Source organism: Myotis nattereri, assembly GCF_964212035.1.
Source record: "Myotis nattereri genome assembly, chromosome: 14".
NCBI lineage: Eukaryota > Metazoa > Chordata > Mammalia > Chiroptera > Vespertilionidae > Myotis > Myotis nattereri.
In genome coordinates, this window is record NC_138089.1 from 54,212,401 (window position 1) to 54,234,771 (window position 22,371).

Genomic DNA, 22,371 nt, shown 5'->3' on the forward strand with positions numbered 1-22,371 from the left:
CAGTTTTGAGGCTTGTGTGGTTGTCTGGTTCCATGGATCGCTACAGTCACGGTGAATTGTGTTTTTCTTCCCAGGCTTTGGATATCCTCTTGGAGAAGATGAGGGCTTCGGGCTTCGACTTCTCTCGAGTCCTCGCCTTGTCTGGGGCAGGCCAGGTCTGTCTGCAGCAGCCCACATGGACCACGCAGGGGCAGCTGTCTTGGGCAGGGGAGCCGGTGCCGAGGTGCTCGCTCCCCGAGAGGGAGGGTGCTCGTCCTTGAGACCCACTGACATTTCATTGCTGTAAAAGCCCCTATAGACCTTGGAGGGTATATGGCTTGGCTCCTTGCAGAAGGATCTGAGACAGTTCTTACGATTGCGCATGAAGTAGGACAGTGGGTGAGGAGGAACGAGGGGATGGAGGGATTGGCATGAATTTGTGATGACTGGGGCACTAACATGGCTTTTCTATTTCCTGGAGGTAAAACCAAAGGCAGAAATTATACTAACAGTGGTAGCAGGTTCAGTAGTAGAGGTGCTACTACTAACAATGAATGTGTGCTGGCCGCAGTGCTGAGCCTTTGATATAAGTTATCTGAGTCCTCATACCACTTCTACGAGGTGGGATCCCGGAGTGGTCAGCACACGGGTTCTGGTTTGGTCCCCAGCTCTGCCATTTCCGGCGGTGACCTGGGACACACCACCCAGCTCTCTGCTGCCTCCTCACCCTCACCTGTCATAGGCTCAATGTGAGTGTTAAATGCGTAAAATTTAACAGTGCCAAAGTATGTAAAATCCTAAGCTTTAGCTACTACTTTGATTGTCATTGCCATTGACATGGGGAGGAGTGGGGGAGTGGGCCACAGAGAGGCGACGTCACTTGTCTAAGGTCACTTCGCCCCCTGCTGGATTAGCCCTCGTTAGGGAGTGCTCACTAATTTTTCAGAAGACGCCTCTTCCCCCTGACGGGACAGGAATTGATTGCTCTTGTCCTTGTTAAACTAAGCAGATTCCCTGGGTGCTCTTGTCTGCTCCTCACCTGATCCCGGGCCTAGACACCCTCTCCCTGCTGGGCATCCCCTTCACCCCCATGGCCGGTGCCCTATGACCACCGCAGACGTACCACGACCCAGACTGAGCACCCATCTGTCCCCATACGTCTTCCTCGGGCTCCCTGCTTCAGGTGTCATCTTCCCACCCCCACATCCAAGGGTCCCCACGTTGCTTTGTACACGACTCCTGAATCTACCACCTCTTCTCCAACTCTGCTTCTGTTGCCCAGGCCTAGTGCCATCATTTTCCTCTGGGCTTCGGCTCCAGCCTCCCTACCTGCAGCCAACCTTCTCCAAGGTTCCCACAGGCCCGTTCATACATTCGGCCCTGCCACATCCCGCTAAGCCAGAGGCCCCACACCTCCAGGGCGAACCCCAACCTTTTGAGCATGGGCATCGAGGCCCTGATGCTGCCGCCTTCCCCTCCAGCCCCATCACCCACCTCCTGCCCCAGCTTCAGGCCCACTGCTTAGAATGCCACCCTTCCCTCCACCTGGCCCTCCTGTCTGTTCCCATAGCCCTGCCTGCACCACCAGGGTTTTCTGATTATACATGTGTATCTTCTTTCCTGACTCAACCTCAGTGTCCTGCAGAATAGGGACAGTACTGTCTGATGCATCTGTCCTATGCCTGGCATGATCTAGGTCAGCCGTGGGCAAACTACGGCCCGCGGGCCAGATCCGGCCCATTCGAAATGAATAAAACTAAAAAAAAAAAAAGACCCCTTTTATGTAATGATGTTTACTTTGAATTTATATTAGTTCACACAAACACTCCATCCATGCTTTTGTTCCGGCCCTCCGGTCCAGTTTAAGAACCCATTGTGGCCCTCGAGTCAAAAAGTTTGCCCACCCCTGATCTAGGTGCTCAGTGTTTGTGGAATGAATGGATGGGTAAGGAGGGGTGGGGAACGTCTGGCCCGCAGACCGTAGAAGGCCTGCAAAATCATTGGGTCGGGCCCTGCCAAGGCATTAGGGGCGAGCTAATTAAATGTTCGACCAAATAGAGCAGGCTCATTTTTAAGTTGATAATTTTTGTGTGTCCCGTGTTATAAATATCCAAGTGGCCCTTGGTGGGAAAAGGGTTCCCCACCCCTGGAAATGAATGGATGAGTGAATTTCAGGTAATACTATGAGCATATACTTAAATCCAGTTTTACAAAAGCACCAATATCCAGACTGACCGTTCCTTCTTGGAGTCTTCCTACAAGTTGTGAGGTGGACGGGGCAGAGTTCCTCCCCATTGTATAGACAGGAAACCCGCGGCTCCTGAAGGGGATGAGCTCTGTGGAGCCCAGTTCTTGCGTGTGGTCTGGGGTCTTTCTGTGCTTTCTGTGTCTCCTGAAGGCTGTGACACGTGTGGCCTAATGAGCGTGTACTTGGCTTTCCCTGGACAGCAACATGGAAGTATATACTGGAAAGCTGGGGCCAGTCGGGTGCTGACAAGCCTGTCACCAGACCTCCCGTTACACGAGCAGCTGCAGGTAACTGGCCAGGATCGGGGAGTCCAAGAAACTTCTCTAGAGGGGAAAGGAAGGCCCTGAGGTGTGAGGCTTTGAGCATTGTCGGGGTGTAGGAAGGTGGCTTGGCTGGTAGTCCTGTGAGTCGGGTCTGCCCTGCCCCCCTGCAGTGGGCATACCTGGTGTCTGGACAAAGGGTCAGGTGCTAGCAGCCCTCATCACACGGCCCCTCCTGCCCAGCCTGACTCCGGCTCATGGCCCCTTGGGAATCTCCTCATGGGGCCGGATGCCTCCTGATGCTGGAAGGCCGGCTCAGCCTTCTCCTCTCCTCCCAGGCTCCAGGTGCCCCGGCAGAGTGGCACGAATCCTTTCCCGCCCACATCTAGCATCGCCTGGGGCACTCGGGCATCCTCCCCAGAACCTTCCACCTTGAGCTGTCTGGGAGAGATCCCAGTGGGCCAGGCTGAGGTGTGGGCGTGGTGGGCTTGCCCTTGGGTCTCCCAAGGTCACATCCAGGGAAGAGGCTCCCACACCTGCTCAGAGGTGCCCACACCAGTGGGCAGAGCACAAGCCTGAGCCCTGGCCCCTTCTCTCCAGGCCTGTTTCTCCATCCACGACTGCCCGGTGTGGATGGACTCCAGCACCACAGCCCAGTGCCGCCAGCTGGAGGCCGCCGTGGGCGGGGCCCAGGCTCTCAGCTGCCTCACCGGCTCCCGTGCCTACGAGGTGAGCAGGGCTCGCCTTGGGCTGGGCTGGGCTGGGCTGGGGCTGGGCTGGGCTGGGCTGGGCTGGGCTGGGCTGGGCTGGGCTGGGGCTGGGCTGGGCTGGGCTGGGCTGGGCTGGGGCTGGGGCTGGGCTGGGCTGGGCTGGGCTGGGCTGGGCTGGGCTGGGGCTGGGACCGGGAGGAAGGTCTGGTAGTTGGCTCCAGTCCCTTTTCTCTGGGTGTCTGGGAGGACACAGCTGGTGGCCGGTCCCTGTGGGGATCACATGAGGCCGGGTGGGGTCCCAGAGGAGCCAGGACTAGGCGCTCTGGCCCCGGGTTCCGATCAAGGCCGTCCTGCCTCCTTGTGCTGCCCGACGAGCAAGGGCAGGCCTCCCCGTGTGTGCCCAGGTGTGAACACGGCTGTGCTTCTCGCGTCCGCCGGGGTGATGATGGCGCCTTGCTTTCAGCCTCTCTTACTCAGGTTTTGGGTAGTTTTGAAGCTGAAAGGACTCAGTGCTTGTAAGACAATACAGTTCCTGGCAAAGTGAAAAAATAAAAAGAGTGCCTGTTTCCTCCTGGCCTCGGCGAAGGCCCCACCCCACCCACGGGTGGCTGTCACCGGCCCAGCCCCAGTGGGGTCATGCGACCCTTGCTGGAGCACAGGTTTTGGGGACAGGGCCAACCCCACCGGGGCCACCTGAGGTCAGAAGGATGTGGGTGGGGAAGGGACCCCCGAGTCCCCTGCACGGGTGCCGTGATCAGAGCAGGCCTCCCTGCGCGTCAGTCCCGAGCGAGGCTTGGTCACTCAGGTGGCCAGCCGGTGCCAAGCACTGCTGAGGCCTTTTGAAAGTCTTCACGTACTAACGGATTTCCAGAGCATGGAGCTGCTCATTCCACGCAGGATTTGGGTTTTTAAGAGTTTGCCGTCTTTTTTTCAGCGATTTACAGGAAACCAAATTGCAAAGATTTACCAGCAGAACCCGGAGGCCTACTCACACACCGAGGTTGGTTAAACGTTCCCACTTGATTGAAAGTCACAGTTGAATTCCTTTTCTAATACTTATCTTTACCAGAAATGCATCTCCTGTGCATTGATGGGAAAAAACACAGACATTGATTAGCTGACATTAAAAATGATACATTCACTTTGCTTCTTTTTCTCATTTGGAAAACAATTTGCTTGTTTCTGTGGCTGGGCCCAATGGGCCTTTTTAATCTTGGAAGTTAACATCCAATTTACATTATAATGATTCAGGATTACTTTGCAGCATTAGCCATGTGGGCTGTGGGCAGGGGTGGAAAGCCCGCTCTGAATTCTGTGGGAAACACAGGACCGAGGTGGCTGATGGGGGCAGGAGGTGTCGGCGTTCTCTGCCCTGGTCCAGGGGCCCGTGATTCCCTTGTGGAAGCAAAGACCCCCCAGCTGACATCTAAAATCTGTTATCCGTTCCTGCAGCTCCTGTCTGGGCCAATCGAAAGCTTCCTAGGGGCCGGCTTTCACTGATTCTTGCTCTGAACCCTCAAGCGTCTTTTTTGGGTCTGAGTCCTGCGGTCACACATCCCATTTCCCTTGTGACTAGATACAGCAGTGGTTCTCAACCTCCTGGCCCTTTAAATACAGTTCCTCATGTTGTGGCCCAACCATAAAATTATTGTCGTTGCTACTTCATCACTGTCATGTTGCTACTGTTATGAATTGTCGTGTAAATATCTGAAATGCAGGATGGTCTTAGGCGACCCCTGTGAAAGGGTCGTTCGACCGCCAAAGGGGTCGCGACCCACAGGTTGAGAACCGCTGAGATATAGAGACCACAGAAGAGGAGGCAGGAAGTCGGCACCACACTCCCTGGATGCCGGGTGGGAAACCCGCTCCCCTGAGTGTGCCTTTCTCTGTTCAACTTGACAGTTGTATGGACTGTCAGAACCTGCGGGGTGAGATGCCACAGCCGTTACTGGGGCATCTTGCTCACAATATAAAGCTCTTCGTGTGTGTGTGTGTGTGTGTGTGTGTGTGTGTGTGTGTGTGAAGTATTCAGTTGCTTAGAGCAGTGGTCGCCAGCCGGTGGTCCGCAGATCCACTGGCGGTCTGTGAGGTCCGAAAGGTTGGCGACCGCTAGCTTAGAATATATGGAAGTGAGTCATCTCTCAGTGTCCTTCTCTTACAGAGAATTTCCTTGGTCAGCAGTTTCGCCGCTTCCCTGTTCCTGGGGTCCTACTGCCCTATTGACTACAGTGACGGTGAGTGGGCCTGCGGAGTCCTGGGCGTGTGCCCGTGCAGGGGGCGCGCAGGCAGCGGGAGCCTCGTCCACCTGGCCGATGCCAGTCTTTCAGGCCTCTTATCTGCTGCCAGGCAGGGAGGGTGTTAGTTACCTTGCTGTTGGCAGACGACCTGAGCACTTTGCAGGTCACAAATGTTTCTTTGCCCAGGGTCTCTGAAGGTCAGGAATGTGGGAGCAGCTTAGCCGGGTGGTTCTGGCTCAGGAGCTCTCGTGAGGGGGCGTCCAGCTGGCGTGATGGGCTGGAGGATCCAGGTTCACACACAGGCCTGTTGGTCAGAGGCCTCGGTTCCTGGGGGGCTGTTAATGACAACACGGCTGGATTCCCCCAGGAAGGACTGACACCCTAATCTGGGAATTGAGGTGCCAACACTTCTGCCCCAGCCTACGGTCGCACAGACCCACCCAGGGGTGGGGAGGCCAGGACCTCCCAGGCGTGAACACCAGGACTCGGGGGTGAGCCGGGGCCAATCTTGACGTTTTTGTTCACATTTGGGAAACTCCTGGGAGTTGTGAGCTTCTGGAATGAAAACCTGAACAAAACCCAGACAGCATGGCTCAGGTGGTTGAGAGTCATCCCGTGCACCAGGAGGTCGCTGGTTCAATTCCCAGTCAGGGCACATGCCCAGGTTGCAGGCTCGACCCTCAGTGGGGGGTGTGCAGGAGGTAGCGGATCTACGTTTCTCTTTCATCGATGTTTCTATCCCTCTTTCCCTCTCCCTTCCTCTCTCTGAAATCAGTAAAAGCATATTTTAGAAAAAGAAAATAAAAAGCCTGAACAAAAATAAATGGAAATGGTAGCGGGGAGGGAGGGAGTCTGGGAGGAGATGCGGAAGGAACTCTTGGGTGGGCCTAGGCTGCAGGAGTGACCAGAGCAGGAGGAGGATGTAGAGCAGGAGCCCAGACCTGGGAAAGTGGCTTCAGAACAGAGTGAGTGCTCTCAGCCCCCGGGAATCCAGCTGAAGTTTTCGAGTGCTGTCGTGTTCCAGACGTTATTCGAGTTTTCAGGGGGGGAAAAATGGGGCGGCTAAGGAGTGCCCCCCACCCCCCAGCTTCACTCACAGTCCGGAGAAGTAAAGGTCCCTGCAGCTAATGGCGTAGAACTCAGATCAGCAGAACTTACACGTGGAGGAGCGGGGTGTGCACTGTGCTCCCCACCTCTCCCTGAGGCAGAGTGCCTCTGGGGCAGGTCACAGGCTGCTCCCTGCTCCCGTAGGCACGTAGGCACACCGGAGGGCCGCGATCTTCAGCCTCCGCTGGGCCTTCCGCTCCCTCACCCGAGGAGTCACCGCCTAACTCACCAGCTGCCTCTCATGGGCAGGTGACTCCATCCCTGCCCCAGCCCCCTGTCTGCCTCCACCTGTGCTCCCGGTTCCATCCCCTTCCCCATCCCGAGGAAAGCCTTGGGAGAAATAGATCGTGGTAGCCAAGACGAGGTGAGCTCAGTGAGGAGCAGGAGGAAGGGGAGGGGCGTCTGAGCGCTCTCCCCGAAGTTCGATGTGGTTGGGAAGTCCCTGAGGGCTGGCCCACATCAGCAATGGGCTACCTCTGAGGAGACAGCTTGAACTTCAGGGGACACAGAGCAGTTCCTTGTCAACATATTCCCCTCCCCTGGCCAGGCCGCAGCCAGGTCTGGGAGCAGCAGCTTTCCAGGTAGCCGTGGTGTCTGCGCTGTTGGGGAAGTATTTGGAAGAAGCAGTGGTGGGGCGGGGCCTGTGTTTCCCGGGGCCCTGCTGGCGGCTGGCTGGCTGGGTCCAGCGTGACCCAGGCACATGGTACACCTCCCGCTGGTCCAAGTTTGCTGTGAGAGCATGATCCGCCCTCCCAGATCTGTGCATTTTTGCAAGATGTTTCTAATTCTTGTTTCCTGCCGTCCGTAGGTTCTGGAATGAACTTGTTGCAGATCCAGGACAAAGTCTGGGCCCAGGCGTGCCTTGGTGCCTGTGCACCCCATTTAGAGGAGAAGCTGGGCCCCCCGGTACCGTCGTGCTCAGTTGTGGTAGGTCCTCTTTCCAGGGACGTGGCTCCTTTAAGAGCTGGAGGGAACAAACCTTTCTTCCCAGACACCAGGAAGTCTTACCATGTATTTTAAACTTTCAGGACTAAAGTAAAGTCAGGGGAAGGGGGAAAAACGCTTTCTTTTCCTGACTGTGCTTTCTAAGGATTACACATCTGTCTAGAGGGGTCCCTGCCCTCTGGTCCCACAGCAGCTCGTGGAGGCGCCTGAGGGCCCTGGTTCCTGGGGGACCCCCTCCCTGCACTGCCTTTTGGGTTTATTTTCTTTGGACTGTTGACATCTGCGTTCATGTGTCCAGTTCTTCTTTTTTAAAAAAATGTTTATTAATTTTAAAGAGAGGCAGGGAGGGAGAAACATCTATTTGCTGCTGCTCTTACGAATGCATTCATTGGTGGTTATTGTATGTGCCCTGACCGGGGATGGAACCCCCAACCTTGGCATAGGGGGACGATGCTCGAACCAACAGAGCTCCCCGGCCAGGGCTGCCCAGTGGTTCTTAATCCGATGGCTGGGCTGATGGGGGGAGCGTGTCAGGGTTTGTCTACTCCCCCGAGTTGGCTTACGGGTGCCCCCCGGTGATTCATTTGCTTAGTTTCCATGCTACATCCAGAATTTGAAGCTCTCGTGACATGTCCAAGTTGCAGATGGGCTTGCTCTGGTGACCTTGACTCTCAACATCAAGTGGTCTTCGAGGTGGTGGGATGACCTGTCCGGGGCTCCTCTGGCCTTTTGTGAACAGGAGGGACATCCCGGTTTGCCACAGGGAGTGATGCGGCTCCGGGCTGTGACCTGGAGCCGGTCCTAGTCCCGTGGCCTGCGGGTGGACGCTGTGCTGGGAAGGCGGGCTTGGCCTCAGCAGAGGGTCCCGGCTTTTCCTCCTCAGGGGCTCGTTTCTTCCTACTACGTCCAGCGCTACGGATTTCCTCCGGGATGCAAAGTGGTGGCCTTCACTGGGGACAACCCAGGTGAGTCCCTGACGGGTATCGCTCCCCAGGGATCCTGCCTTGGTCCATAGCCTGGCCTCTGTGAAGCACCCCTGGGGTGGAGCCCCACCCTCCCTGGCTGTAGGCTCCACTCCTGAAAGCTGGCCCCCTGGACTTGCCCCACCGTGGCCCTGCCTGTCCTCAGGAGCCACAAGGCCGCCTCCCCTCCCAGGAGAACACTGACCGTGATCAAGGAAGGCAGTCCTGCCCACCGCTCCTAGACCTGCCATTTCTGGTCCAAGCTAAACCTCCCACTCCTTCTAACCCTTCCTCTGGGACCCGGTTTTGAGTCCCTAACCTGTCATTTGATCTACGGGCTTGTTCCTCATGCACACACCTTGTTTTCCTTTCAAAGTGAAAATAAGTTCATTGAGTCTCTTTAGGACAGTGATGGCGAACCTTTTGAGCTCGGCGTGTCAGCATTTTGAAAAACCCCACTTAACTCTGGTACTGTGTCACATATAGAAATTTTTTGATATTTGCAACCATAGTAAAACAAAGACTTATATTTTTGATATTTATTTTATATATTTAAATGCCATTTAACAAAGAAAAATAAACCAAAAAAGTGAGTTCACGTGTCACCCCTGACACGTGTGCCATAGGTTCGCTGTCACTGCCTTAGGAGCATGTGTTAGTTCTTACTCCTCTCCCAACGAGAAGAACGCCCGCCCGGGAGGATACTGGGCTTGCTTCTAACCCCTGGAGTGTCCGCTTCTGGGCACGTGTGAGCTGAAATGGCAAAGAAGCAGCTTTCTATCCTTTTCTTGGACTTTGGTTTCAGGCCAGTCCCTCCCTGAGTCTCATCTTCAGGCTGCTGTTGCTTTAAATAATACATTTTTTGCACCTTCATTAAAACAACAATAACAGGCAGATGAACAAAAGCTTATGCTGTTGTTTTATTCACAAGGGATGCCTCTTCATTGCAGAAAAAAAATGAAATACTGACAAATCAAAGGAAGGATGTAAAAATCATCCATAAACAGTTAAAATTGGGCTGGGACCAGCCACTTCCCTAAAGCAGTCCAAACTCCCCACCCACTGAAGGCCTGACAGTAGAAGTGATGGCTGTCCTTCCGACCTTCTTTTTATGTCCAACCCACCAGGACAGGCTTGTGTCCAACATTATCATGGTTATCTCGGTACGGTTGTCCCAGCATTGATTTCCCCAGTCCGCTGTGGTGGAGATTGGCGTGGCTTCCGGTGCAAATGCTGAGGTGCACATCCTGTGTTGCATCTTGTCCCTGGACTCTGGGGCCTAGAGGATACGCTCTCGGGGGGATTCCTGGACCCAAGGCTCTGACACACACTGCTGATTGCACCTCATCCGCAATATCTGAGTCCACCTCTTCCCACACTTCTCCTTTCACTCACTCATTCATTCTCCCGATGTTTAGTGAGCATCTACTACGTGACAGGCCTTCTTTCAGTTATCAGTGAACAAGGCAGATCGAGATTGCTGTGTGGGCCACGTAACCCGGCCCTTTCCCTACCCCTGGGCCAGGGAAAGCCCCTCACTCCCGCCTCACGTCTGTCTTTTTCTGCCGTATGTGTCCTGGTGTCTTGATCTGGCCCCCTCAGTTCTCGGCGCTCCTGGGAGCCCCTGATGGTGGGTGGGGAGTGTGGACTGCCTTAGGGAAGAGGTCCCAGCCCAAATCAAAGGCCCTGATCACAGAGCCTCCACTCTCTCCCCCTGGGACGTCCTTTGGGGACCTCCTGAGCCCTCAGCTCACCCTGTTCCTGCCTCTACCCTTAGCATGTGGGTTCAGGGAGGGGGGTGGCGGCTGTGCTCCCATCTGGGGGGCGATTGCCGTTTGCTCCCTGGCTCCGAAGTGTCTAACCAGAGGCTCCCCTCCCATCCTCAGCGTCGCTGGCCGGCATGAGGCTGGAGGAAGGTGACATTGCGGTAAGGTGACTGCTCACGCCCACAGGTGGAGCCAGCTCTGTCTGCCCTGGGGTTCATCGTAGTTGCCTATCAGAGGGCCTGCTGGTTCCAAAAGGCAGCGGAGGGAGGGGACAGGGAGGCCCAGGGCCTGCCCACATCTTCTCTCTTAGAAGGCCATTTGCCTTGGCTGAGTCCTCTGCCCACCTTGATAGTGGCCAGTCCTGGCGGGCACAGTGGCAGAAGGTGTGAGGATGTGAGCTCCCCAGTGAGAAAGGCAGACGCCACCCATGCCCTCCTGGGTGTAGTGGGCAGTCGCTTGGGGAACCAGTCATCCATCACCCACACCATTAGTTAGACGCAGTTGTGGTGAGTTCTTGAAGGTCACCCCATAGGATCCGGGACAGCCTGTATCTGGGGAGCTGACCTTGGGCTCCTGTGGTGTGGGAGGGTCAGAAGAGGTTTCTCCCCGGAAGTGGCCTTTACTCCGCAGTCTGCAGCACAAGGAGGGAAGCGATGGGTCAGGGCGGTGGAGCTGGGCAAGGACAGGGTACCTCACCCTGCCCATCTCTCCTCAGATCAGCCTGGGCACCAGCGACACCCTGTTCCTCTGGCTCCAGGAGCCCACGCCCGCCCTGGAAGGCCACATCTTCTGCAGCCCAGTCGACCCCCGGCACTACATGGCGCTGCTGTGGTAGGTTGGGTGGGGAGGAAGGCCGTCTGCCCCCATCGGGAGCACCCCAAGTTGTCCTCCTGAGCAGGCTCCTGTGGGCAGCTGAGACCCCGGGACGCACTGGGTCCTGCTGACACAGAGCTGGGTGGGAGCAACCCAGGACCTGGAGTCCCCCAAACCCAGGTCCCAATTCCAGCCCTAGCACCCACACCCTGGGTGCTCAGCCTGTGTGTGGCCTGGGGCAGACGCCCTAGCACAGTGGTTGGCAAACTCATTAGTCAACAGAGCCAAATATCAACAGTACTTCTTCAAAATAGACTCGCCCAGGCCGAAAACCGACTTCTGCGCATGGGCCACGAAGTTTCAATCGCACTGTACGCGCGCCCGCATGTGGTATTTGGTGGAAGAGCCACACTCAAGGGGCCAAAGAGCCGCATGTGGCTCGCGAGCCGCCGTTTGCCGACCACGGCCCTAGCATGTCTGGGCCACGCTTTGTTCGTAACCTGAGGAGAAGGGGAGTGTTTACTTTGTACTGTGATGACGTGTTTGGCACATGGTCGATTCCGTTCCTACAGGAAGGGGGTGCGCTGAGCACAGGCCTTCAGACACTTGCTGAAAACTACTGAGGGAGGTTTCTGAGCCTCTGCGCCCCAGGAACTGCTGGGGAATATGTGGGTCTAGCAGATCTAGCCAGCCCCTCCCCGTTGTGCAGGTGGTACCGCGTGCAGAACCCCAGCTCCCTGCCCCTCTTGGGGCTCCTCTGTGGCAGCCTCCTCTGTAAACGGCCCGAGACAAGTGCGTTTCCAGGTGATTCCTGGGACCTGAGCTGGGCCTGGTACTTGAGGGAGAGCCACAGATCCCTGCCATGCAGTGGCTGGGGGTTGTGGTCCAGCCTGACCTGCAGCTCCTCTTCTTGGCAACACGTGTGTCCAGTCAGCGAGCACTGGGGCGCTCCCTCAGGGTTGTGTGCACTTCTGCAGCTTTAAGAATGGCTCGCTCATGAGAGAGAAGATCCGGGACGAGTCGGCTTCCGGTTCCTGGAGCGAGTTCTCGAAGGCGCTGCGGTCCACGGAGATGGGGAATGGCGGAAGCTTGGGTAGGCTGTTGGGTGCTGCGTAGGCCCGGGGAGGGGCAGCAGCTGCCTGTGGAAGGGGCAGGGCCTGGCGCCCCCCGTGAGTAGGGGGAGAGAAGGGCCAGGGAGAGACCCAGGAGAGCCCTGTGTGTCTACACTTGTGCTCCATGGGCCTGACAGCTGGTCTGAGACCCTGTGTTCTGAGTGGAAGATGGGGCCATCGCTGCATCTCCTGCCCCCTCAGAGCGCCTCAGCAGTGGCAGCCACAGTGCCTGCTCCCTTCTGGTGCATCCTGTGCACAGCTTTCTGCTGCAGGCACCCGGTCCTGTTAGGAAAAGTGCCCAGCGTCTGGAACAGGCCTCTGAGCAGGGAGGGGGCGTGGGCAGGTATTTCAGGGCTAGTGGGGCAGCTGCCCATGCCTGGCTGCCAGGTGAGCGTAGGGAGAGCTGTCTAAGGAAACTTGCCGAGGCCTTTCCGGACGTCCTCTGTCCTGCCGGAGGGCAAGGGACTGAGAGTATTCGTGGATGTCCTCCCGTGGGCGAGTGGGGCCCAGCGACAGAGATGTGGGGTCGCTGTACCCCGCCCTTTTTCTAAGTCTTGAGACACCCACCTTTTGTTTTTGATCGCTGATGGCTAATCTCTTCCTGGTCTGTTTCAGGTTTTTATTTTGACGTCAAGGAGATCACCCCTGAAATGATCGGGCGTCATAGGTTTAGCCCAGAAAACCGTGAGGTACGCGCTCCGTGTATTGGAGCTGCGTCGGCTCCAATTCTGAGTGTTACATTTAACAGTTGCCTGTGGAATGATGCTCCTTTGAGGGGCTCCATTCATTCACTCATCCATTGATAAAACAAACGTTTTTGAGCCTCTGGCCGGGTAGCTCAGTTGGTTAGAGAGTCGTCCCAATACGCCAAGGTTTCGGGTTTGATCCCTGGTCGGGGCACATACAAGAACCAACCAATGAATGCATGGATAACTGAAACGACAAATCGAGGTCTCTCTCTCTCTCTCCTCTTCCTCCCCTCCCCCCCTTGCTCTTTCCCCCTCTCCCTCCCTTACTCTCTCTCTCAAATCAATTAAAATAATTTATTTTGATGTGCCAGGGTGCATGCTTGATATGGGGAGTCAGCAGCTATGCCTGAGAGCCACTGGAGGCCTGAGTCATGCATTCTGAGTCTGGGTCATTGGTTAACATGCTAACACACACATGAGTGGACAGTGAGAGCTCCTCACTCCGTGCTCGCTGTCTCCTGGACGCAGGTCCCAGCGTTCCCTGCGGATGTGGAGATCCGAGCACTGATCGAAGGACAGTTCATGGCCAAGAGGATTCATGCCGAGGGCCTGGGCTATCGAGTCCGTGAGTGAGCGGTGGCGGGCTGTGTTCTGGGGCGGGAGCCGGGGTCTCGCTCGCACCGCGGGGCTTGAGGTCCTGTTCGGCCGTCAGACGTGGCCTGGCGGGGTCTGTCTGTTAAGGCTCCATCGCAGGGGCCTCAGGCAGGAGAGAAGAGGAGCCTGACCCTGGTGGGGCCTGAAAATGAGGTGACTGGCTCTTGTGGGCAACCCACACGAGGGGACAGGTGTTCCTGTTTGCCCGCTCTGTCCCCTGTAGCCTCATCTCCAGGCCAGGAGCTATAGGACTTGACGATCTTTCTTTCTTTTTTTTTTTTTTTAATATATTTTTTTCTTTCTTTTTTAAATATATTTTTATTGATTTCAGAGAGGAAGGGAGGGGAGGAGAGAGATAGAAACATTAATGATGAGAGAGAATCATTATTGGCTGCCTCCTGCACGACGCCCACTGGCGATTGGGCCCACAACCAGGGTAGTGACCTGACCGGGAATTGAACCGTGACTTCCTGGTTCATAGATAGACGCTCAGTCACTGAGCCACACCGGCCGGGCTCGGCAATCTTTCTGTAACCCTAAGCTCCAACCTGCAAACTGAATGTCTCAAGACCTGGGCCCTGAGGACATGGGCCCTGAGGTGGGATAGGTCTGGGCTGAGGCCATGGCTGGACCTTGACCTCCATCTCGCCTGCCAGGTCCCACCTCCCTGGGGGCACAGTTCTGGGCATTTCAGTTCGGATAGGGAGGAGTGGGGATGTGGAGCCACTGTCCACACTGAGAGGTCTGGAACGGAGCGGCAGAACCAGGGCTCGGGGAGCCCATGGGGGAGAAGGGGGTTTCTAAGAACTCGAGCTATGGAATGGGCAGCTTTAGGAGGTGAGTGAGTCCCCCGTACTGATGGCGTTGGTATGGTCTGGGGGTTTTGCAAGGAAACCAGGTTTCTAACATGTATTTGTCCCTCTGGGCAGCAGCGGTTGTCACTAGAGAAGCTAGAAAACTGAAGCCCCTTCGCTTGATGGCCTCCTCCGGGTACTTTCATGGGCAGTCTAAGTTCTAGGCAGCACGTGTTATGCTTTTGAACCCACCAAGTAAGCGGATATTAAAAAATAAGCATCAGGGAGACCTTTTGAAGATCTGTTAGGCAGCACTTACTAAGCTGCATGCACAGCCCTCGGCGGACGTGTGTCAGAAGTATGTAAGCGTGTTCTCCAAAGGCGTGCCGGAGACCATGCATCAGGGCTCTGTGCTTGACGCCCCACATGGGGAACAACCCAATACCCGTTGATGACAGCCAGGATCCGTGCCTTGTGGGCGTTCACACAACGTGATAGTACACAGAAGTGAAAAGGGCCCGGCCTCAACCGCATGGGACAGAATCGATCTCACCAATGGAAGTCTGAGCAAAAGAAGCCAAACCCAAATACATGTGGCAGGGTTCCATGTACACCAAATTCGAGAGTAGACACAGCTGTTTGCTGTGGTTGGAAGGGTTCTCTAGCTGTCAGGAGGGGCAGCTGGGTGTGCAGGGAGAGGCAGCGAGGGCAGGGAGGTCCTCCTGGGCTCAGGAAGGTAATGCGATCAAGCCATCATTCCCAGCCTCTAAAGCATTTCCTGTGCAAAACAGCATAAAGTTACTTATCCTCTTAGCGAGCCTAAAAACACAATCAAACCTGTTCGCCAGCTCTGCTGGGTTCCTCTCCAACAGGATCATGTAAATGAATGAGCTTGCTCCCCCTATACACACACCTACACTCCCCCCCCCCCCACACCCTCCCAACTCCCCCCACAGCACTACCAGCTGCTATGTGAATGGACCCGCTTGGGTTCCTTCTTGATCAGCTCTAATCTTGTTAAATAGTGTTTAAAGAGAATAAAGAGGCACTTGATGTAGGGCTGGTTAATAGCTCCTAACATTTATTAAGCACCTACTGTGTGCCCAGCCTGGTTCTAAGCACTCATTCCTTATTAACAGCAGCGCTCCGAGGTGGGTGCTGGTATTACTCCCACTTCCCAAAGTAGGAAATGGGTTAAGTCGCTTGCTTAGCACGTTGAGGCTGGCAGAGCTTCTGAACCAAGCTTCTGGCTCCAGACTCTTGGTTCTTTTTTTAAAATTTTTATTGATTTCAGAGAGGAAGGGAGAGGGAGAGAGAGAGAAAAACATCAATGATGAGGGAGAGTCATTGATCGCTGCTTCCTGCATGCCCCCTACTGGGGATTGAGCCCACAACCCGGTCATGTGCCCTTGACTGGAATCGAACCTGGGACCCTTCAGTTCGTAGGCCGATGCTCTATCCACTGAGCCAAACCAGCTAGGGCCAGACTCTGAGTTTTTAACTACTGGCTACAGATGCTTTATTTAAAGAACCATCGCTCTCTTGATGTTTAGACACTGACAGACATGCACTCATCTGCACTGGGCTAACACCATGGTCCCTTTCAGCTTATGTTTCTGTGTATATATTCATTTTGTTGAGGTTGGTTTGTAAAAGCAATAAAACCTTATCTTAGCAAGTTTGGAAAGTAAAGAAAACTAGTTAGAATCTCCTCTTCCAGCCCCTTGCACCAGCTGGAAGTTCTTCCAGTCTTCTTTACAGGCTTATTTCTATCTTGCTATAGTCCTGCTAGTGTTTCCTTTGTGCATGCAATCCCTGAAGTTTATCAAAAGCCTTCTTCATGGTGCTTTCCCTGCAGTCAGGCAGAGAGGCTATTTTTGTTTCATTTTTAATATATTTCTGTTGATTTCAGAGCGGGAGAGAGAGAGAGAGAGAAACACCAATGATGAGGGAGAATCCATCAAGTCAGCATGAGCCCTGACCAGGAATCAAACCGTTCATGGTTCATGGGTCGATGCTCAATCACTGAGCCACACCGGCCGGGCAGCACACAAGTCTTAAAGAGAATGCTTCTAGATGTTTCTGTTAAGAATGATGTGTGTTGTACATTTTGGACATATGGCCTTCATCCATTTAATTAAGGTCCCATCTTCCCTGTTTTGTTGAGAGATTTTTAATAATTAAAAGAAAAAGATGATGTTAAGAGGTGGGTGGACAGCAGCCGCACAAGCCGATTATAGGGGACAGAACTAGCTTAGGGTCTCTCCCCCCATCCTCTGTGATAAGCAAGAACAATGGCCGACACAAGCCCTTTGTGGCTGAAGAACTCTGGGAACCGCCAGTCATTTTTTTCTTTCTCCTTGCAGTGCCCAAGACAAAGATTTTGGCCACTGGAGGGGCATCTCACAACAGAGACATACTACAAGTAAGTGTTGAAAGGATCTCTCCCATATCTGTTTATTCTTTTTAAAAAATTGTTTTTTTAAATTGATTTCAGATAAGAAGGGAGAGAGAGAGAGAAACATCAATGATAAGAGAGAATCATTGATTGGCTGCCTCTTGCCGCAACCCAGGCATGTGCCCTGACTGGGAATCGAACCGTGACCTCCTGGTTCATAGGTTGACGCTCAACCATCCAGCCACACCGGCCAGGTCCATGTCTGCTACTTCTAAGAGCCAGGCATTCAGCAGGAGGAATGCCTGTTCCCACTCCTTCCCTCCCAGGAAGCCAGATCCGCTGCCTTGCAGCTTACACTGTGAGCAGGTTGTCTTAGACTCGGGAAATCCGCTCCCTGTCTAACTCCACTCTCTGATCCCAGCACCTCTGCAGTCACATGGAAAGTGCCTGTCCCACACGTCAAACCTGACATCGCATGCCAGTGTTCTTGCCTTCCTAAAAGCTTCTGCCTTCCAGTGTAAAGATCTCTGATTTCTCAACCATTCCTCTTGTAATACAGTTGCCGGACTTGGTCACAGTCTTTCTGATCCTCCACGATGCTAGAAATATGTGACCAAAATTGGATCAACCTGCAGATGTCTGACAATCAGGCTGTTACATCTTGGGGCTGAGTATTTTGGGATGTAGCCTGAGGCTGCCTTAGCTGTTTGAATAACTGCATTGACTCTTGACTTGTAATATACCTGCCTTAGGTAAGATTCTCTAGAAGCAGAGTCTGAAATGGGCATTTCCTATAAAGTGATGCGTTGAGAGAGTTCTCCTGGGAGAGGGGGTGGGAGATGCAGGCAGGGCAGAAGGGCAAGCAAGGATGTGCTTTTGGCTGGCGTCGGCTTCAGCTCCATCCCGTGAGGAGATCTGGAACAGGAACTCTACCACAGACTTGTTTTTGTTTTGGGGTAGGGGGGCCTACTGGCCATCCTGGGAAGGTGGAAATAACCTCCTGTGAGAGGCAGCCTCTGTTCAGCAGGGAGTAGTTCTTTTTTTTTCTTTTAAATATATTTTATTGATTTTTTACAGAGAGGAAGGGAGAGGAATAGAGAGTTAGAAACATCGATGAGAGAGAAACATCCATCAGCTGCCTCCTGCACACCCCCTACTGGGGATGTGCCCGCAACCAAGGTACATGCCTTGACTGGAATCGAACCTGGGACCCTTCAGTCCCCAGGTCGATGCTCTATCCACTGAGCCAAACTGGTTAGGGCAAGGGAGTAGTTCTTTTAAGGAGGGACAGTTGTGAGCCATTAGTAGCCAGTATTCATAGCATCTGGAGAGGGGTGCACAGTAGTCCAGTCAGGGGATACATGTGGGGTATCAGTGGCATCTACTACAATATCTCTTTTCAATTAAGACCCTCAAGTCTTGCCCTAGCCAGTTTGGCTCAGTGGATTAAGCGTCGGCCCACAGACTGAAGGGTCCTGGGCTCAATTCTGGTCAAGGGCACGTACGTCAATCGCAGGCTCGATCCCAGGGTGCCTGTGGGAGGCAACCAATCGATATGACTCTCTCACATCGATGTTTCTCTCTCTGTCGCTCCCCCTCCCTTCCACTCTCTCTATAAATCAATGGAAAAATGTCCTCTGTTGAGGATTAACAACAAAAAAGACCCCCACGTCTTTTCCATGTGAGCTCCTCTTAGCACATGCCCCCCATTCTGTGTGTATGCAATTTATTAGGAGGATCTGAATGGAAAACTTTGTATTTATTCCTATAAAACATGCCCTTGTTCGTTGGGTTTGGGCTTGTGAATATTAGAGTGATACCCAGCCATCTCCACCTTGACCATTTGCTAAGCATACTTCCTAAATCTTCCTCCTTGTCTTTGATGCCATGGTTAGACAGTGCGGGGACAACCTGGAGAACTGTGGTCCTCCACTCGAGGCTTCCTGTAGGTCATCCGGACCCTTTTGTCACGGGCACATGGCCAAGTGCACTTCCTCTAAGGCAGTAGAGGTGTCCTGGGAGGCATCAGAAGATGGATGAGGGAAGAGCCGGAAAATGTGGGCCAGGCTCCCCATGTTCCCTCTGAGGAGTGACTCGCCACAGTCAGAGCCTCTGTCCTCTCCAGGTGCTTGCGGATGTGTTTGGCGCCCCGGTATATGTCATAGACACCGCCAACTCAGCCTGCGTGGGCTCCGCTTACCGAGCTTTCCACGGTAGGTCGATGGATGGGGCAGAGTGGGTGGGCACTCACTGGGCTGAGGAGGGTGGAAAGGGGAGACTGGGATGTCCCCAGTCTTTTGGGACATTGGAGTCTTGTCGGCTGTACCTTCATTTTTCTCCCTCCCAGAAGGCGAGAGCCAACCCCAATTTTCAGTCCCTTTATCCTCTACGTAAAGTGCGGAAGGAGTGGCAGGGTCCTGAGTGAGGCCTGGTCAGGATCAGGCTCAGCACAGGCTCATTGGGAATGGACGTAGGCATACTGAGGGCACGAGTGTCTGGGTGTGGACAGCTGGTGGGCAGGAGAGGTGGATGAAGCCCAGAGTCTTTTCAGCAAGAGAGGGGCGTTGAGTCAACCGCGAAGGCTTAGGAGCCAGGCACTTCAGGACCTTGGACAGCGCTCCGTGCGTCTTGGCTCTCATGGAGGCCTCTCTCACACCCCTGGTAGTAAAGGAGTCCCCCCACCTGGGGGCGTTGTGGCAGGAGCAGCACGTGCCCACAAGAGCGTTCTTCCTTCCGTTTGGTCAGTTTTCTCTGCCCCCTGATGTCTCAGGCTGCTCCTCTGGCTGCCCACGTACCTTAAGGGCTTTGTCTTTTCCCTCTAGAGCAGCGGTTCTCAACCTGTGGGTCGCCAACCTGTGAGTCGCCAACCTGTGGGTCGCGACCCCTTTGGAGGTCGAACGACCCTTTCACAGGGGTCGCCTAAGACCATCGGAAAACACGTATATAATTACATATTGTTTTTGTGATGAATCACTGTACTTTAATTATGTTCAATTTGTAACAATGAAAATACATCCTGCATATCAGATATTTACATGACGATTCATAACAGTAGCAACATTACAGTTATGAAGTAGCAACGAAAATAATTTTATGGTTGGGGGTCACCACAACATGAGGAACTGTATTAAAGGGCCGCGGCATTAGGAAGGTTGAGAACCACTGCTCTAGAGGTTCCGTTCTTCACACGTTTACTTTTAACTTTTTAACACACCTTTAAAATATATACTATATAATACATTTATTTTTTTAGAGAGTGGAAGGGAGAGAGAAATAGAAAAACATCAATGATGACAATCATTGACCAGCTGCCTCCTGCACACCCCCTACCAGGGATCAAGCCCGCAACCCAGCTGTGTGCCCTGACCAGGAACTGAACCATGACCTCTTGGTTCATGGGTTGACGCTCACCCACTGAGCCACTCCGGCCAGGCTTAACACACCTTTTAAAACACATATTTCCTACTGACATTGAGGATTAATTCGGGACCATGTCCTCCTCTTAATAATTACCTCTTTTATTCCCTTCCCTCCAGACCCCATCCACCTCACAGCACTTTACACCAGCTCCTGCATCATGATCAGTGGACACTTTATTTCCAGATAGTTATGTTTTCAGTTAAAATTTACATCGTATTGGGTTTTACTTGCACTTACCTATGAGTTTTTTTTCTTTTTTAACTCACTGCAGTTTCTCCTTCCAGTCTATGCTAGTTTTTTGTTGAAATATACAACCTAAATACGTTTTTAAGAGGGAATTCAGTAGGTGATAATTTTCTGAGGCCTCACATGGCCAGCAAGAGCTTTGCTTTGTCCTCCCAAAGAATGTGACCTTGGCTGGGCAGAGGACTGTAAGTTCAAAATACTTCACTTCAGGACTTTGAAAACATGTCCACAATCGTCCAGCCTTCAGTGTTGCCCACAAGAAGCCTGGGTCTGCCTCCCCCTCCCCCTCCTCCTCCTCTTCCTTCTCCTCCTCCTGCCAAAGCAGGGAAAGAACTCCTTTTTGGGGAGGACTCTGCCGCTCTGCTGCATGTGTTTCTCTCCCATCTTTCCTTTTCTGTCCCTACTTAGTTGCCAAAGGTTATCTGGGGCATTGCCCTACTCTGCCCCCCAAAACCAAAACCTGAGCTAAGACCTAGCACAGGGGTGGGGAATGTCCGCCCCGCGGGCCACATGAGGCCTGTGAAATCATTCGGTCTGGCCTGGCCAAGGCATTAGGGATGAGTTAATTAAATGTTAGACCAAATATAGCAGGCTAATTTTTAAGTGGATAATTCTGCATGGCCCGCAAGTGATGTTATCAATATCCAAATGGCCCTTGGCAGAGAAAGGGTCCCCACCCCTGTCCTAGCATATCAGTTCCCACCCCGAGGTGCCTCAGCCACTTCATCTAGAGACCTCTTCTCCCCGGCTGGGTCCGGGGATGAGTTTCACACGCAGCAGTCCGTGAAGGGGTGGAAAGGGAGCTAGATCTTTTGATGAGTCTCACCGCTGGCCACCGCACCACTCATCCTCTTCGCTCATCCACACAGCTCCGAGCGGGCGTCCTCCAGCCCTCGGATAGAAAACCGCCTCACCTCTTCCGTGGGCTCCTTCACTCCTGGTGGGGTTGTTTCCCTGTCAATCGATGCTACTCCTTAAATTGCCTGCAGACCCCTCACTGTCTCTTGCCCACCTGCGGCAACCTTCCCTCTTTTCCAGCACTGCCACGCGTTTGCATGGTGAGTATTTATGGAGTGCCTCCTGTATACAGGTAGTGTGCGAGGCCCCAGGCACCAGTGGAGACCCAGGCCCTGGCCTCACAGAGCAAGGCAGGGACCATCATCACACCTGTGGCTGGAAACTGTGAGAAGTGCCCTGAGGGAAGCCGATGGTGCTGAGAGGTGGAGGGGCCGGGGAGGGAGCCTCCCAAGCCAGTGCGGTTCTTGGCCGCTGCTTATCCGAGGAGAAAAGAATAAGTACATGGAGAGAGAAGAACATTCCACCCAGTGAAAAGGCTCCAAGGCAGGAAGGATTGAAAGCCATGGGCTGGCTCGAATGTAGTGAGTGATGGAGGCGATGGGAGGGATGAGTAATGTGAGGAGGAGAGGCAGGCGGCCCTCCCCTCTGTTAGATGCCAGGGCTCAGCCGAGGACGGACAGGTCTGTCAGTGAGCAAGACAAACCAGGCCCTGCTGAGGAGGCCTGCACTTGAGATTTTTCTCTTCTCTTCTCTTCTCTTCTCTTCTCTTCTCTTCTCTTCTCTCTCTCTCTCTCTCTCTCTCTCTCTCTCTCTCTCTCTCTCTATTTCTCTCTCTCTCTCTCTCTCTCTCTCTCTCTCTCTCTCTCTCTCTCTGTGTTAATGGTTTTATCAGGGCACGATATGACATAAGAATGACCCAGTTGTAAGTATACAACTCAGTGATTTCTAATAAATTTACTGAGGGGTGCAGCCATCGCCCTAATCCCGTTTTAGAGCATTTTGTCGCCCCAGAGAGAAAATGCTATTTCCGGTTAGTGTCCTGGTTTGCAACATACACTGACGTGAACTGAGCTTTCCTTTTCTAGGCCTTGCAGCTGGGACAGGCGTGCCCTTCTCGGAGGTTGTGAAGTTCGCCCCAAGCCCCAGATTAGCTGCTACCCCGAGCCCAGGAGCTGCTCAGGTGAGAGGCCATCAGAACTTGCTTATAGCATTTGCACTGTGAAAACCAACCGG

General features: G+C 53.8%; 1 protein-coding gene across 1 annotated transcript in view; it reads left to right on the forward strand.

The window, feature by feature from the left end:
* Positions 1 to 22,371, forward strand: part of XYLB (xylulokinase) — a 35,200-nt gene that overhangs the window by 6,829 nt on the left and 6,000 nt on the right. The window contains exons 4-18 of the mRNA XM_081106482.1: positions 75 to 155; positions 2,428 to 2,514; positions 3,088 to 3,216; positions 4,132 to 4,197; positions 5,359 to 5,431; positions 7,350 to 7,468; positions 8,370 to 8,451; positions 10,335 to 10,375; positions 10,930 to 11,045; positions 12,005 to 12,120; positions 12,755 to 12,828; positions 13,357 to 13,453; positions 16,643 to 16,701; positions 18,800 to 18,887; positions 22,224 to 22,318. Coding sequence (XP_080962608.1) covers positions 75 to 155; positions 2,428 to 2,514; positions 3,088 to 3,216; positions 4,132 to 4,197; positions 5,359 to 5,431; positions 7,350 to 7,468; positions 8,370 to 8,451; positions 10,335 to 10,375; positions 10,930 to 11,045; positions 12,005 to 12,120; positions 12,755 to 12,828; positions 13,357 to 13,453; positions 16,643 to 16,701; positions 18,800 to 18,887; positions 22,224 to 22,318 — 1,323 coding nt within the window. The remainder of the gene's footprint in view (positions 1 to 74; positions 156 to 2,427; positions 2,515 to 3,087; positions 3,217 to 4,131; positions 4,198 to 5,358; positions 5,432 to 7,349; positions 7,469 to 8,369; positions 8,452 to 10,334; positions 10,376 to 10,929; positions 11,046 to 12,004; positions 12,121 to 12,754; positions 12,829 to 13,356; positions 13,454 to 16,642; positions 16,702 to 18,799; positions 18,888 to 22,223; positions 22,319 to 22,371) is intronic.